Here is a 16,051-nt window from a genome sequence, read left to right as displayed (position 1 = left end):
AATTACTAGAACAGCACTATTTTTCTGAGAAAGAATGTTATCTTTATTAATTAATAATAATTTTGTAATTTTAGTAAAAGCGTTGAATGGATCCTAATTCTAGTATATAAATGGTTTTTACTAAGCTTGAACTAGGTTTTTAAACTTTGTGAGAAAGAAGTTTGCTTAAGAACGCTTCAAGTGCGTCATTTCAGCAAAACAAGACAAAGCTTTATACATTGTACTGACAGCTCTATTTCTTTATATTTGCAGTCCTGGAACCCATGAAGTCATTTGTTGTAGCAAAAGAATACAATCTAAACCTAACTTGGATTGTGGTATATGTATATGAGAACACCTTCACTGCTGCGAAGAAGCTCAAAACGTGTGTTCCTGCTAGATGCACTAACTAGATCGATGTTATAACTAACAACATAAATAGCATTACGTAATAGCTAACTTATAAATAGTTAACAATAACCTATAGCTTTTCGATGATTTGCATAGTCATCGCTTCCTTTGTTTATAAAACATACATTCCCTTGATAACAATTAGTCATCTGTTGAATTTATACAGCAGCTTTTCATTGGAAAGTAGATTTGGATAATGCTATCAAGCAATAGCTATACTAGAAATTATAATGCTCTAGTGATTTTACCTAAAGGTTATAATTTTTAACAGCCATGTAAGATATTTATAGTAGCAAAATAGTATTTTATCGTTTGTTTATATACCCTTTAATTGTCGCCACGGCATCCGCTGTCAATGCTAATAATTATAAATTAGATTCTGTGTCTGGTGAAGTCAGTCATTCATCGATGGAAAAACATTTAGCAGATTCAAATATACAGAGAGATAATCGCTATAAATACAATGCAGGTGGTATCATTAGGCTGTTTGACATGTGTAAATTAGAAGTCATGCTATCGAAGACTTATGGACTTGGTAATAACAAAAATGTAAGCATAATTTTGCTCATCATAAAGGAATTTCCAGTGTTCTTTTTATGTTAGACTTTATAGCTGATAAACTCCTTATGTGTCGGCCGATAAGTTCAAAGCTGCAAAGGCGTATTTTACACACACTTCTAGTAAGTAATTATATGTAGAATTTGCATTTATAAATTCAATCTTTTGAATTACCTTATCAATACTATACAGAAGAAACACTCTATATCCTGAATATTTAACTTATTTCTGAAAAGGAAAACTTTACTAATTGTGAGGTGAAGGTTGTTATGAGATTTGTTCACATTTTGGTTAAAATGTGGCTGATTTGCCAGATTTCTTGATATTTTTCTGAATGATAAAGATACGTAGTTAGACTTTAGAATTTAAAGCGTATGGCATTCATAAAATCTCTAATTATCATTAAAGTGATATCGAGGTCACAATCGCTAATGCTATCAACTTGAGAAAGAGTGATGATGAAAAGAAAAAGGAGCACCATTACCCCAGAGTAACTCTTCCTTTGTTAACCCAAAAAAAAAATAGTCAGTTATGACCAATTTATTTACCAGAGCATGAATCAGAGAGATTTTCCTTACTCTTTTTATATAGCATTATCTCATTTTCTTTTGTTTTCATTTTCAAACATATACACATACAAAAATTAATTTGTTTTCAAGAAATGCATAAGTATCTTGAATATCAATATGATTTACCAACGAGCAAAGAAATATATTTATAAAAAACCCTTACTTAATGCTAAATATCTCTTGTATTTTCGTGACAAGACGCTGTTTAATGCACTTGTATCACTTTTATGTCGTTGTATTCTTTGATGAGTTTATAAATATTAAAATTTTCACCCATAAAAAAAGTGAAGTTTTATCTACTATTTTTTTCTTTTTTTTTTTTTTTTTTTTTTTTTGACAACAATGGTACAACGTAAAAAGGAAAAAAATAATGATATTTCTAATTGAATTGTATACTAATTTGAATTCTTGGATTAGCGAATCAAAGAGTTTATTCTGCTCATTATATGACCCCTTCAAGTTATACCAAATGTAGTCCATACTTAGAGTAAGCGACAAACCTTATTTTTGCACAATTGTATGATTTCTCAAATTCCATCAATGTAGTAAGCTTGGAAAAGAGATGAAGACAGAAATAAGATATAATTTTGAAGATCAATGTTTTGAGATCAAAGGAAGATCACAAAATGCTTGCGATGACACGTATGTATTGAAACAATAATTTCGACTTTTTATGCTGAAAACTTTAAAAAAGAATGATCAAAATTGTGACCATGATGTTGCCGCATTTGGTATGTTTCAAATACATGAAAGAAGAACAAAATGACTGAAAAACAAAACCCTATTATAGTATAAGGAGATTGATGATAAAATGATGAAAGGCACATATGAAGATCTTGAAATTATTTCTGCAATGCCTTCACCCATTCAATCTAGAGTTTCTTCAGCGAGTAGTCCTGCTGTTGGAAGACCGCCCATGTTAGATGAAAGCAAAGAAAAGAAGGTCAAAAAAGAAGGAACAGAAGCTTACTATTACAACGAAACAGAAAGTGATTATTCTGATGAAGACGAGGATGAATTTATAGAGACATTTACCTTTGCAAAGAACGTACGTAACCCTATGGAGATTCTATCTGTTCCTTCTGTTGGTGGTAGTAAACCTATCGATTATTTGTCTGTTATCGGCAATGATACAGATACGGAATGCAGCTTGATAAATAAGGTGAGTTTTTTTGTGTGCGCAATACATAGAGAGGAAGAAAAAGATGGTTTATCATATCTCCCTTTAGAAAGTGAACATTGTTGGTACAAATGAATCATCTGTTAAAGAAGCCCTTCAACGTTTCAAAAATCTCCAGACAATCTACAAACGCAGCAAGCGACCTACATCCGTTGTATCTTGTATACACATGCCCTCTGAAACAGAATTCGCCATCTATTTCTGTAGCTTGGATCGATTTGCACACAAGGTCTATGCTGATCTCTTGAAAGCCGATGGCCCTTATTGGGTATTACTTTCCGTCTTAAAAGATGACAAAGGTAGTTACCAAAAGCCCAAGGATCTGTTGGATGTTCCTGTATCACCTATGTCTACTCGTATCTCTTGGATGCAAGCCCAGGAAAAGCACTCTCCTCAACAACAGCTAGAGATGTCCTTGGAAGAACGCATGAAGCGCGCTAACTTTAAGACCGATTTCGGTAATACACAATATGGTATGGCTCCTGATCAAAGGCCTTTATGGGGAGAAAATAAGAATTATGTGCATGTGCCTAGTATGCAAACGACTCCACCTCGTAAACCTGCTACTTCTGCTGCTACTCCCCCTCCAAAATCACCTCAAGACGATTTTCCTGCTTTACCTAGCACACCTCGTAAGGCGCCACCTGCAAAGGGCCCTCAACGAAGAGTGGTACGTGTACTTCCTCAGAAGTCGGGTCGTGCTACTCCTAAAACGGAAAGTCATGCTGAAATGTAAGGTTGTTTGCAGAACATGAATGGAAAACTAAATTTTTGTATAGGCTTCGACAATATAACCTTCACTGTATGAGAACAAATTTGGCAGAAGGGTAAACATGCATATATAGTCCATATTTTTTTTTAATAAATGATTCATAGGTTGGAAAGTGTTCGTGGTTTTAAAGGAGGCATCAAATTGAGTGCTTCGTTGGGTAAAATACTATGGACCAATATTAAACCTGAAACACAAAAGAAGATTTGGATGTATCAACAAGTTAACGATATTCTCATGAAAGAACAAGGGATTCGACCTGTGTTTAATGGATTGTAAGTCATCTATTCGGAAAAAAGGCATAATCAAAGCATCCTGCTAAACTCAACTTAATTAAATTTGTAGAGCAACAAAGGACAGTGATGTTATTTCAAAGATTTCAGAAATGCTTCCTCCCTACCATGGTATATCTGCCTATTTTGAAATACACGCCAACGCACGTAACCAGCCTATCCTTCCTTACAAGCCTGTTGTTCTCTACATGAGTCAACAAGCCGTTGATTTCAAAAAGATTGTGGTCGCCACAAACAAGATCACCGAGGTTAACTGGGTCTCTCTTGACAGAAAGTTTGATTTCCAAATGAACTTACAAACCGAAGAGCTCACCAGAATGGATGTGAAACCCTATTCAACCTTTCTCAAAAAGATTTCAATTCATCCACATACGCGACAAATGACCTATGAAGATGTACCCGACTTTTTGCAAGTATCTGAGATATATTTAAAAAATACAACAAAGATTAGATTGCATTTCCCATTTGTTGTTGAAATAACACGTGTAGAGAAGTTGCCTTTAATTCCTCAGACCTCTTTAGGATTCAATATCAACAAGATATTAGGTGATACTGGTAGAGGTGAAGTGTGGTATACTGTAGAGGTAATATCAAAGGATGGTGATTGAATAGAGAATTAAACAGTGTTATATAGCTCTTTTATTCTGCCCACGATGAAGTGTTCAAGACAAATGCTGATTTACCCGCCGGTAAATTTGCTTCATGGACAGTAGACGATGTACTTGGAGCAGATGGAGATGACAATGGGCCACTTGTTCAATTCGTACGTTGTTTATTATTGCTTACTGAAAGATCAGAGAATGTCATTTAAAATATAATAAAATAAGATTAAATTAAGAATCCTCTCCCTCACATGCACTTGTGCTATGATAAAGGTTCTGGACTTTTATTATTACTCTAGGCTCTCATCCACCTATATTCCATATAAGTATTTATTATAGTATGAGAATATGTTTTACCTTTTCCAATGATTTTATAGAGCATGCTTTCTCACTGTTGTATGACTTGATGGATGCTTTTCTACTCAAGGAAGAAAACAATCGGCCTGATTTGTTTACTAGTTTACTTGCTGTGTTTGATTCTGATGATAGCAGTTGTATATCTCTTGGCTTTTTATTATTAATATAAATTAGTCTTCAGTCCTTCATTTCATGCCTTATTTGTATTTACATCTGCTATAGAGTTCCTTGGTTTATCAGGCACATCAATTTGATCATAAACAGAACTACGATTGATTTGAATGGTAATTGTAGAATCTTGCGGTAATAATGCCTTTGCAGCCGAAAGTATATCTGTAGGTTCCAATGTATCAGTCGATTTCTTTTTTTGATCTTCAATAGAAGTATAAAAAAGCTGTTCCTCTTGATAATGATGCATAAGCTTACTTCCTTTCCGAAAAGAGGAAAGAATAGATCGTTTTGTTGGCTTGTGTTGAGCTGTTTGAATTTTTCCAAAATTCTCTTTTACTGGAGGAGGTGTCTTGGGCCTTTTCAACCAGTCGTTTAGCCCACTGTCCGATTGAACACAATGCTGAAATGCAATACCTACCAGCCCATTAGTTTTTGGTATGTTGTAGTCAGTCTAGAACTTACCATAAGCTTGAGTTCGTTCTTGACCTGTTTTCATTTTCATCGTATGATAGAGTGTGAGCGGGTTGTGCTTAGGACCTTGACGATAGCTTGGCGTCAAGCAATCTGATAAACGAGGAGGCAGTACCTCTTGTGCGATGGGCTCATCTGATTTTAAGTTTTGGTTCTTTAATTCCTTAGCCTTTTGTTCCAAGAGGTCAGACAAGCCCTCATCTTTATCCGTTGTTTCAAAAATGGATTGAAAAGTGACAAGCGAAGTAAGTAAATCATCGCCTGTACCTTCATCTTTCCAAGATATCTCGTAATTATCTTTTATATCTGTCGTCATGATGGATGCCGGGCGACTTGAATTCTCCTTGGTTGTCTTATTATTCTCCTTTTCAAAACGATAAATGCTGTCTTGCTGTGAATAAGCTGATTTAGATATGCGTTTCTCGTAATCTGTTAACACAGGTGTCTTCCTGACTGTATTCGATCTCTTGGGTTTATCTAATCCTTTGAGTGGTGGAGTTGTAATGTCTTTTTCCATTCGATGTCCTGCTCTTCTCCTGTGTCGTTGGCATTTATAACAAGTACAAGTTGTTGTATCGCCTGTACATTGATTATCATTAGTTGCTGTTGTTGGTGTTTTGGTAGATAAAATGGACTGTAAATAACTGTCTTGGCTCGTGTTACTGGAACTAAAATAAATTTTTAAATTTAGAACGCATGAAAATTCCTGTTTGTTTTACTTTGGTATTTCATCCACTTCAATTTTGATGGATTCATTTTCAATAGGTGACTGAAGGTTTACTATGAAAGATATTTAGTGTATTTTGAATAATAAAAAGTTAATCATCAACTGTGTCTTACAGTCAACCTTATTTTCAAATTGAATTTTTTGTACCCAGTCTGTTTTAAAGAAACACCTCGAGGGTATTATTTTGAGCAAAGTCATAAAAATAGAAGCAAGGATTTTATAAATATTTTACCTTGGATACCCAAATTACTAGTTGCAGCCATACTTTTAAAATAAATAAAAAGAAGAAGAAAAAATAAAAATAAAAAAAAAGAAAGCTATAAGATGAGCAGCACATTTTTATTGTTACTTAATGTTACACTAAAAATAGTAGTAATAAAAAGCTCACTTATTGCTGCTTTCCTCTTTTGAACGAATCCAATGCTTGTTGAAAGAAAGTTGCATCTAATGAAGCATCTACGGCTGTCATTGAAAGGCAGACAGCTGCTACCATTGCTTTTTGATGAGCTTCCGTCGTTCTTGCGGCCAACGAGAATTCAGCTGTGTGATTATAAGCATCCGTACCAATACTGTAGACAGGATGAAGACTAGGCACCACATAACTAATGTTACCCATATCCGTGCTTGCACTCACATCCAAATCATCTTCAATTTCAATTCCCTTTGCATTCATGTATTCGATGTATCTTTTACCAAACACTTCATTATTAAATAAATCTATTGATAAAGGATATAAATAACCTAGTTTTCATACAATCACCGATCTACTTGCCATCAATTTGTCCTTGTGCTGACCAAGAAATTTTGATTTGACATCCTGTGGCAAGAGCAGCAGCCTTGAAACAGTTTTCAAGCTTTATTTTAAGATCCTGTAATTGGTTACGTGTAGTGGCACGTACAAAAAATTGAGCTGAAGCATAATCTGGAATCACATTGGCCTAAAAATAAAGTTTGTGTACTCTAGTTTTAAACACACAAATAAATTCAACTTACTGAATTACCGCCCTTTTTAATAATACCGTGAATCCTACCAAAAGTTAATAAAAAGATGACGCCACATTTGTCTTGTTACCTGTTGGTAGGCAATGTCTGTTGTCTTAGCATGCCTACATTGTCAAAACCCTGCATCAAAGCATCCAACGCATTGATGCCATTCCAAGGAGCCATACCAGCATGACTTGCCTTTCCAAAGAATTCAATATCCACTTGGTCCAAAGACAATGATTTCATAAATACAGAGTCCTTTGGGTTTGGATGCAGCATCATACAAAAATCTACACGACGCTGAATCTCGCCTTCTTTGACAAACTTGATTTTACTGCATGTACTCTCTTCTGCAGGTGTACCAAATAAGGTAACTGAGCCTGAGATCAATTTTTGTTCCAATAATCTCTTGACTGCCAATGCACAAGCAACTCCTTGAATGGCAATCAAATTATGCCCACAACCATGGCCAATACTATTCGACACACTTTTAGTCTATTTTTTTTTTTTTTTTCAATGTGCTCTACTTTACTTGGGTAAGGCATCATATTCACTGCAAAAGCCGATGCGACGTCCAGGTTGTCCATTGGAATACTCGGCAATAAAAGCAGTGTCAAGTCCAATCACACCACGGGAAACTTGAAATCCGTGTTGCTCAAGATAATTGGTAAGGACTTTTGATGCGTTGAATTCCTTGTTACCCAGTTCCGGATGATCGTGTATCTAATAAAAAATGTAAATCATTCTCTTTCTTTCTTTTATTACTAATAGAAACCTCAAGACTGATGGTTCGGAGCTCTTGACTGTGTTGCTCAATAGTGCCTTCGATACTCTTTTTTAAATCATCTGGTAAACACATTCTTGTATATGTAAGAAAAGAAGGAAAAGAAGAAAAAAAATATTTTTTGAAAGAAATCTGAGTGTACAGTGAACCATGTTCTGTAACCCGAAAGGTCGGCCATAACTTGCTTTTTATTCTTCATGCAAAAAGTAATGAAACTGGCGTATTTTTGATAGCTTGTTCTACTATAAGGATTGCTCTTTAAATGTATAAAATTAAAACATGTAAAATAACTTGGGCATTTAACTAAACTATGTTGGTTTTTGAACTATCTTTTTTAACCGTGTTGTTACCCAAATAGTAAATGAACGTGATTGGCCGGCTCATATCAATTGGTTTAACATGTACAGATCCTTCCGCCACACTAATACAGTACCTAGTAGATGATTTTAAGCTAGCTCAGTTGAGTTTCTTTATGCTCACTCGAACATTCATGATTATTCTAAAACTTATTTCCTATGTACATCTGACTACAATCTTTCAAACAAATTGAATCGAATCTGTAGTAAAATAAAAGACGTAGCATACCTTGCTTTGCGTTATTGAAAATGCTTTTTAAAACGATACGCTTACTACGTAGTAGTTGAGCATGTTTGCGACTACTGCAGCAAATAATATAATAGACAAATGCAAAATTACAGATGAGGTCCCTTTGCGGAAAAAAAAAAGCTACTAACATTACTTAGGTGTGATTACCTTGATTGACATTTCTAAGGCATGTAATTTGCTATAGTATTTTTACATAAAAAATAAATAATGAACATTTAAAACATTACTTTCTTAGACCCCATATAGGTCTCTGTTAAGTTAAAAATTAGATGGCTTTTTAATACTAAACCTTATAGAAGCAAACCTATTACTTTTTTTTTGGAACATACATGTTTCATTTTTATATAGCCTCAATATTGGTCACAATTAAATTGGTTAATAAAAAATAGTTTTTTTTTTATTTGCTTATCAACAACTCTTTTATTGTTTACATTTACGATAAATTTGAAGGCTCATTGTCTTATTTGACGTAAGCTTGCTATATAAACGGTTTTTCAGGAAACACAATTGTCATACCTTATTAAAGTTTGTTTTTCCTTTGTGTCTGTGATTTTATTACACGTATTGAATGTTTATATTATTATTGTTGAAGTAAACATTGAAAGAAAAAGTATGGACTGCAGGTTCCTTAAACAACGGTTTAATCATTTAGCCCTTTCTTGGGACTTTAAACTCCCCGTGCACTTGTTGATGTCAATTAAGCGGGGGTATCCCAATAAATAAATTTCAGGGTAATCCCGCTCAGTTTTCTTCTTTTTTTTTTTCTGCCTCGAAAAAAATTTTTATTGAATATGCTTTCCTCCAAAGTTATTTCTAAGCCTACTATTGCTGTTGCTCAAAAGGTATATAAACGGTAGCTTATACTAGTTTACTTCTTTGTCTAACAACCCAAAGATCGCCACCCGTTCATTTGCCACAGCCACTTCCATTCCTGTTCCCGCACCTGCTGAACAAAAGAGTGTAAAACAATATATGCAAGCACTCGGCGTGTGTCTAAACTCTCTATATAGATCTTCCCCAAGAAATATGGAGGAAAGTACACGGTCACCCTTATCCCTGGTGACGGTATTGGTCAAGAACTCGCTTCTACTGTCAAGGATGTCTTCAAGGCCGCTAACGTTCCTGTTGAATTTGAACAATACGATGTTTCTGGTTTAACATCTGAAGATGATAAACTTTTCCAAGAATCCCTTGCCTCTCTTCGTCGTAACAAGGTAGGTATCAAGGGTACTCTCTTCACACCCACCTCCAAGCTCGGCCACAAATCTTTCAATGTCACCATGCGTAAGGACCTTGACATGTACGCTTCCTTGTCTCTTTGTAAAAACTTTCCTGGTGTCAAATCTCGTTTGAGCGATGTTGATATTGCCATCATTCGTGAAAACACCGAAGGTGAATACTCTGGTTTGGAACATCAGGTAAAATGAAACATGAAAGAATTGAGACGGGTTGAATTGAATGCGATTTTTGTAGTCCGTTCCTGGCGTCGTTGAATCTTTAAAAATTATTACTCGTGCCAAGACTGAACGTATTGCTCGTTTCGCTTTCGACTTCGCTGTAAAGAACAACCGTAAGAAGGTTACCATCATTCACAAGGCCAACATCATGTAAGTATCCATAGTACTCGCAATAGCAAAAAAAAATCTAAGCAAGCATACAGGAAATTGGCAGATGGTCTTTTCTTACGCACATGTCGCGATGTTGCAAAGGAATATGAACACCACGGTATTCAAGTCAACGATATGATTGTTGATAACACTGCTATGCAACTCGTTTCTCGTCCTCAACAATTTGATGTCATGGTCATGCCTAACTTGTATGGTAACATTGTTTCCAATGTTGTAAGTATATGCTATGTGATTTATGCATGTGTGTAATATACTGAAAATTTTGCGTTTAAAGGGTGCTGGTTTGATTGGTAGCCCTGGTTTGATCCCTGGTTGCAACATTGGTCGTGAATATGCCATGTTTGAACCTGTAAGTACACGTAATATATATTGTTTGTCTTTCTTGCTTATCAAGCCGTAGGGCTGTCGTCACGTTGCTCTTGATATTCAAAACCAAAACAGCGCTAATCCTACCGCCATGCTCTTGTCTTCTGTCATGATGTTGAGACACTTGAACTTGGATGAACATGCCAACAGAATTTCCTCCGCTGTTTATGAAACAATCTCTAGTGGAAATGCTAGAACTGTTGATATTGGAGGAACCAGCACTACCAAGGAATTCACTAATGCTGTTATCAAGTCATTGTAATTCACTTACATTTACATTTTTTAGAAAACTATATATTTAAATAAAAAAAAGTCTCCCAACTCTGTTCTTATATTAAGTTTTAAATGTTTTTTAGTTTTTTGACAATGAATATAATGTATGTGTGTAGAAAAAAAGTAATTTTTTACATCTGAAATGTCTATAATTAAAATAGAGTACGGGAGTGTGTATATGTTTGTAATTAAATGATCTCTTTTGATTTGTCCTCTACTTCTCCTCTCCACTAAGAGACTGTAGTTCGACCAATTTGCGGAAAACACCATTTTCACGATTCAAAAGGTCTTGATAAGTACCAATTTCAGCTACTTTACCATCGCTTAAACATGCAACAAGATCAGCAGAACGAATTGTAGAAAGTCTATGAGCAATTGTGAATACAGTACGACCCTGCATTAAGCGATTCAGGGCCTCTTGAACCAAAACCTCTGATTCTGAGTCAAGTGCACTTGTGGCCTCATCCAAGATCAATACCTTAGGGTCCTTCAGCAAAGCACGGGCAATAGCAATGCGTTGCTTTTGTCCACCACTTAAGCTAACACCACGCTCACCTACCAACGTGTTATATCCATCATGGAAACTGTTGATGAATGATGCACAGTTGGCTTTGGTAGCTGCCTCTACAATCTCTTCCATCGTGGCATTTTCACGGCCATAGGCAATATTTTCAGCAAGTGTACCTGCAAATAGAGTGGGTTCCTGTGAGACAACACCGATTTGTTCACGCCACCAACGCAAGTTAATGTCCTTGATGTTTGTGTTGTCAACATAGACGTTGCCTGCAAGAGGATCATAGTAACGAAGTAAGAGTGAACCAATGGTAGACTTGCCTGATCCTGAAGAGCCAACTATGGCAATCACCGTACCAGGTTCAACAGAGAGTGAGAGATTTTTAAAAATGGGTGATTGACGACGTGTAGGATAAGAAAAATCAACACCTTCAAAATTTATTTTTCCTTTAAGATCGGTCAATAACTTTCCACCTATACAGACATGAATGTTAGTTTCATATTGCTTTCTCGCTTCACTCCCATTAAGAAACCTACTTTCAATACTGATAGAACTTTTACGTTGCAGCAAACTGAAAATACGATCAGAGGCACCTACACCTTTCATAATTTCAGAATAAAACGAGGTCATACCACCCAAAGCAGTACCAACATAAGCAGTATAAAGCATAAAGGATGTCAGTTCACCAATCGTGATCGTATTTTGCATCACCATATGACCACCGTACCAGAGCACAGCCAAGACGGCTAGATTACCAGACAACCCTGCACCCCCAAAGAAGGCACCACTTGCAATAGCCTCCTTCTTAGCGAGCTCAAACATGTCCATCACTTTGAGCGCATATCGTTTTTCTTCAACATCCTCTTTTGCAAATGCTTGAACGGTACGTATGTTACCCAAGCGTTCCTCTGCTACTTTTGTAATTTCGCCTAATGCTGTTTGTGTCTTTCTCGACAGGGTTTTCACATAACGACCATAAACAATGGCAAATGCAGCCACGGGAGGCACAATTAACATCATGATACCAGTTAGTTTTGGGCTGATGACCAACATCATTGAAGAACCCACAGTGGCGGTAGCTAAAGCTCTAATAAATAAAGATAAGCTTGCTTTCCTCTCGGTTCATTTTTTATATTTTTACCTTAAACCATCGCTTACGTTATTTGTTAAACTTTTACCAACAATAGCTGTATCGGTTGATAATCGCGATATCAATTCACCTGTTCGGTTCTTATCAAAAAATGACATGTCTTGCTTCAAAACAGATTTATATAAGTCATTACGAAGCCTTTGAATTATTCTTTCTCCTGAAATCCTAAAAAGCATCACTCGACCTGTATTGGCTGCTGCACCCACTACAAATACCATGGATAATGCGCCTGCGAATTCAGGCATCGTAAGACCCAAATAATTGTCGACACTAGGATTTGTTACAATATCAATGATTTTGCCCATAGAGAAGGGTATAGACTACATAGGAATACTATTAGAATTCATGTCCGTTTTGCTTTTTTTTTCAATTCTTATTACCATAGTAATAGCTGAAGATACTACTAAAAGACCAGTTGCGGCTAATAATACCCTTCAATACATGTATAGATACTTGTACATGTGTACCTTTCTTTTTTACCTGTCAAATTTTTTGCTTCTGGTTTAGCTAATTTAAATAACCGAGTAATCTCACCCTTGCTGCTTTTTTTAACAACTTCTTGTTTTTGTTGCTGTTGAACATTATATAACGGCCGACTTGTAAAGAAGGATCGAGTGTACTGTTTATGTGATTGGAGTAATCCTCTGCTTTGATAGCAAGAAGGAGTCAGCTTCATTCTATTTGTAATACATCGAAGCATTGTATATAAGCAATTTTCCTCCCTCTTTTCCTTTTTGATCTAATGATGTCTTTAAGAAAAAAGGGTAATCCTCCCCGGGGGCGGGACATTATAAATGATAATATCTAATGCCGAAATAGCCCACTTGTGACGGTTAAATGATATTCCGATTTTCTTCAAGATTTATTTAATACAAAGTTTTCTTGTATTTAAGCTTTACTTTATAATCAAAGTAGGAGCCTGTTTTTGTCAGCAACTAGAAGTCATAGCTGAAGAGTTAACTTGGCTCTGGTGTTTCATAATCGCGAGGATTTCATTTGAAAGTATGACGAAATCAAGACTGAACTGTAATACACCAGAATAAGTTGTAACTTGTAATATTTTGCTACGCATAGTATTCTAATGATCCCTCCTATTTTATCAATATATTTTCTATACTTATAATGTTGTACAGATTATATCTAAAATGTGCTTATTCATTCGTATAAACTTTTTTTTAATTTAACTGCTCATCATTCATTTTTGTAACTGGTTTTATAACAATGCTTTCCTCATAATAAATACAATTTATGTATTCTGTAGTATATTTATTGCTTGCTTCTTATATGATATACAATCTTTCAAATATTTCTTTGATTATATTTTCTTTGCTTCTGTTGGCACATCATACTTGATATAAACTCTTGTATTTAGACACAAAACATACGACTCTTTTCCACATTTAAGCAACATCAAAGCATAATATTGATAGCTCTCAGCATAAGTCTTATTTTAAAACCATTTTATTAACTTCAAAATAAATCGAAATCTACAATAAAAACAACCTATAAATTTACATTACACAAGCGTGGAGCTATGAGCAAAAAATCTGGCCATCAAACATTTTATTATATTTAAAATACCAAGACTAGGCAAGCATAGGACTAAATTGTAAAGACAAATTTGGCGAAATACAGAGTTTTCTATATGCTTACTATACTCTTTTTCTGGATTTTTCAGACAAATATAGGTCTTTTACTGTACAAGTTTTCTGTCTATCAGAATGCCTCAATTCTTAAATAGCCCAGAGATAGTATATCTTAACAATGGTGATCAAGTTGGAAGCATTTTAATTAGTTCAAAGTACAATAAATATTACAGAAAGGCTTAATCTCAATCATAAAGATCAGGATTCTCACTGATGAATATATAATAAGTAACTATTGAAAAATTAATAGTTGGATGCACCAAATTGAGAGATGACCGCTTGATAGTCGAATTTGCCTACAGCTCTCCCAATGACGTCAATGGCAACCATCGCAATCGGCTACCGCGTAAGATAGTCTACACTAGTGAGAATATATTTGCTACCTTGAGATGCCATAACTAGTGGTCCTACTATATCACATCCAACCGTAAAGAATGGAGTGGAAGGAACCTTGGTGGGACTAACTAGGTTTCTATGCTAGAATATGGGCCTTGCACGTATCTGACATATTACACACGCCTTGGCTACCTCTTCACAAGTTTTGAATAATCTTTCTGGGTAAATAGAAAGTGGACTAACTTGATTGAATATCTGCAGAGCACCAAGTGATCTCCTTGATGTATTTTTACCAGTATCCCTTGCATGTTGCCATTGTGTAAGACTGTTTACCAGAAGCTTTCTCCAACAAGTGTTCACCATGGAGCTTACACCTGCTTTTGTGCTTCCTGATCTTTTGCTTGGCTATATCATTGAAATCCTTGGGATATCTATCATACAAATACCAAAAGATAGCCAGGAACTAAGGGAACTCCATAGTACGGAAATAAGTATGATTGCTGAGCAAGATAGGAAAAAGGATAATTTGTTAATGTAGAACCAGGAATAAAACAAAAAAAGGTAAGGAAAATAATAATAGTAAAAGAAGGAAAATAGTCCTCTTTTTTTATTTATGTTATCTTAAGATACATTAACATGTTGTATGTTAAGATTTAATAAGTTGTAGTTGCTGTCTTGCAAGTGGCATTTGACCAGCCTGTGCATACTTCTTTCAAATTTGTTAATATGTTATCTTGACATACACCTGTTGTTTCGACATTTAAAAAGTTTTGGTTTATAGATACATTGCTTGAAACTTTCTGAATGTATAACACATCACGAGAGAGACATCTAACTGCATCGCTAAATGTTGAGAATGTTAAGATGTACTTTGTAGCAGAAACTTCAAGACCCAAAATAAGGATCATAAATGTTGCGAGTAAAAATTTAAAGTTTAATAATTGCATTGTCAGTCACAATAGTAATTGATGAAGAAATAAGGAGCTACAAAAAAAAAAAAAAAAAATACTCTATTTATACTTTTCATACACGGGTAATATTTCATGCCATTAATGAACGATTGATGAGTATGATAGCAAACGGATGATGGGTTCGTATTCTTCCATTGCTGTATTACCATCATAAAAGTTACCCGTTATCATATTCTCCTTAATGCCGAGTAAAAGCACTCGAAGGATTCCTGAGCCCATGATCTGGCTGCGCATTATAAATAGCATAAAGTGCTATATACGATAAACAGCCCACACAATTTATACTGTACTACTTCGGACCCTAAACTATATTGCTATATTCCAAGACGTAGTTTGTATTGAATGGGCTCCCACTCTCATCCTGAGGTAATAAAGAGATTCAAAAGACTCATCGATTGCTTGGATTATTTGTTAGCTTTGTTGATCGAGAGGTACGACACGCCTATTCTACAATTATTTTTGTATGCACTCTTTCTCGCATCCTATGCAGGCTGGAGAGGAGGGGTCATATTGTACTCCAAAGATGATCATTGTACAGCAAGCAAACATATTTAAAGATCAATAGTGTGCCTATATGGAAATACAGATCTATTAATATAACTGCACATCTACTAAAATAGAAAGTGAATGAGGAGCAAGCACTTATATTAAATGATGAAGCTATCTGCATAATACTTAGGGTATTTCGCCAACTACATAGTATATA

General features: G+C 35.3%; 6 protein-coding genes across 6 annotated transcripts; 2 read left to right on the top strand and 4 right to left on the bottom strand.

Moving 5' to 3' along the window:
• Positions 1–2,328: 2,328 nt before the first annotated feature.
• Positions 2,329–4,570, top strand: RO3G_04598 (uncharacterized protein; the record flags this gene model as incomplete). The annotated part of the gene is made up of 6 exons (XM_067659188.1): positions 2,329–2,679; positions 2,747–3,429; positions 3,477–3,524; positions 3,574–3,741; positions 3,812–4,343; positions 4,394–4,570. The coding sequence occupies 6 exons, from the start codon at positions 2,329–2,331 to the stop codon at positions 4,568–4,570; spliced, it is 1,959 nt and encodes a 652-aa protein (XP_067515289.1).
• Positions 4,571–4,908: 338 nt separating this feature from the next.
• On the bottom strand, positions 4,909–6,350 carry RO3G_04597 (uncharacterized protein; the record flags this gene model as incomplete). Its single annotated transcript, XM_067659187.1, has 4 exons — positions 4,909–5,303; positions 5,352–6,028; positions 6,080–6,140; positions 6,320–6,350. The coding sequence occupies 4 exons, from the start codon at positions 6,348–6,350 to the stop codon at positions 4,909–4,911; spliced, it is 1,164 nt and encodes a 387-aa protein (XP_067515288.1).
• Positions 6,351–6,851: 501 nt separating this feature from the next.
• On the bottom strand, positions 6,852–8,007 carry RO3G_04596 (uncharacterized protein; the record flags this gene model as incomplete). The annotated part of the gene is made up of 6 exons (XM_067659186.1): positions 6,852–7,025; positions 7,081–7,114; positions 7,160–7,546; positions 7,604–7,794; positions 7,837–7,874; positions 7,998–8,007. 6 exons carry the CDS (start codon positions 8,005–8,007, stop codon positions 6,852–6,854), a joined length of 834 nt encoding a protein of 277 aa, XP_067515287.1.
• A 1,245-nt stretch (positions 8,008–9,252) lies between these two features.
• Positions 9,253–10,717, top strand: RO3G_04595 (isocitrate dehydrogenase, NAD-dependent; the record flags this gene model as incomplete). Its single annotated transcript, XM_067659185.1, has 7 exons — positions 9,253–9,303; positions 9,356–9,421; positions 9,472–9,879; positions 9,935–10,068; positions 10,122–10,302; positions 10,364–10,438; positions 10,490–10,717. The coding sequence occupies 7 exons, from the start codon at positions 9,253–9,255 to the stop codon at positions 10,715–10,717; spliced, it is 1,143 nt and encodes a 380-aa protein (XP_067515286.1).
• Positions 10,718–10,942: 225 nt separating this feature from the next.
• On the bottom strand, positions 10,943–12,490 carry RO3G_04594 (uncharacterized protein; the record flags this gene model as incomplete). The annotated part of the gene is made up of 3 exons (XM_067659184.1): positions 10,943–11,715; positions 11,803–12,329; positions 12,384–12,490. The coding sequence occupies 3 exons, from the start codon at positions 12,488–12,490 to the stop codon at positions 10,943–10,945; spliced, it is 1,407 nt and encodes a 468-aa protein (XP_067515285.1).
• A 2,833-nt stretch (positions 12,491–15,323) lies between these two features.
• On the bottom strand, positions 15,324–15,579 carry RO3G_04593 (uncharacterized protein; the record flags this gene model as incomplete). Its single annotated transcript, XM_067659183.1, has 2 exons — positions 15,324–15,358; positions 15,492–15,579. The coding sequence occupies 2 exons, from the start codon at positions 15,577–15,579 to the stop codon at positions 15,324–15,326; spliced, it is 123 nt and encodes a 40-aa protein (XP_067515284.1).
• Between the last annotated feature and the right edge of the window lie 472 nt (positions 15,580–16,051).

This window comes from Rhizopus delemar, genomic scaffold (assembly GCF_000149305.1).
Source record: "Rhizopus delemar RA 99-880 supercont3.3 genomic scaffold, whole genome shotgun sequence".
NCBI classification, from domain to species: Eukaryota; Fungi; Mucoromycota; class Mucoromycetes; order Mucorales; family Rhizopodaceae; genus Rhizopus; species Rhizopus delemar.
Note: the sequence above shows the minus strand (reverse complement) of the source record. Positions and strands in the feature narration are given on the sequence as shown.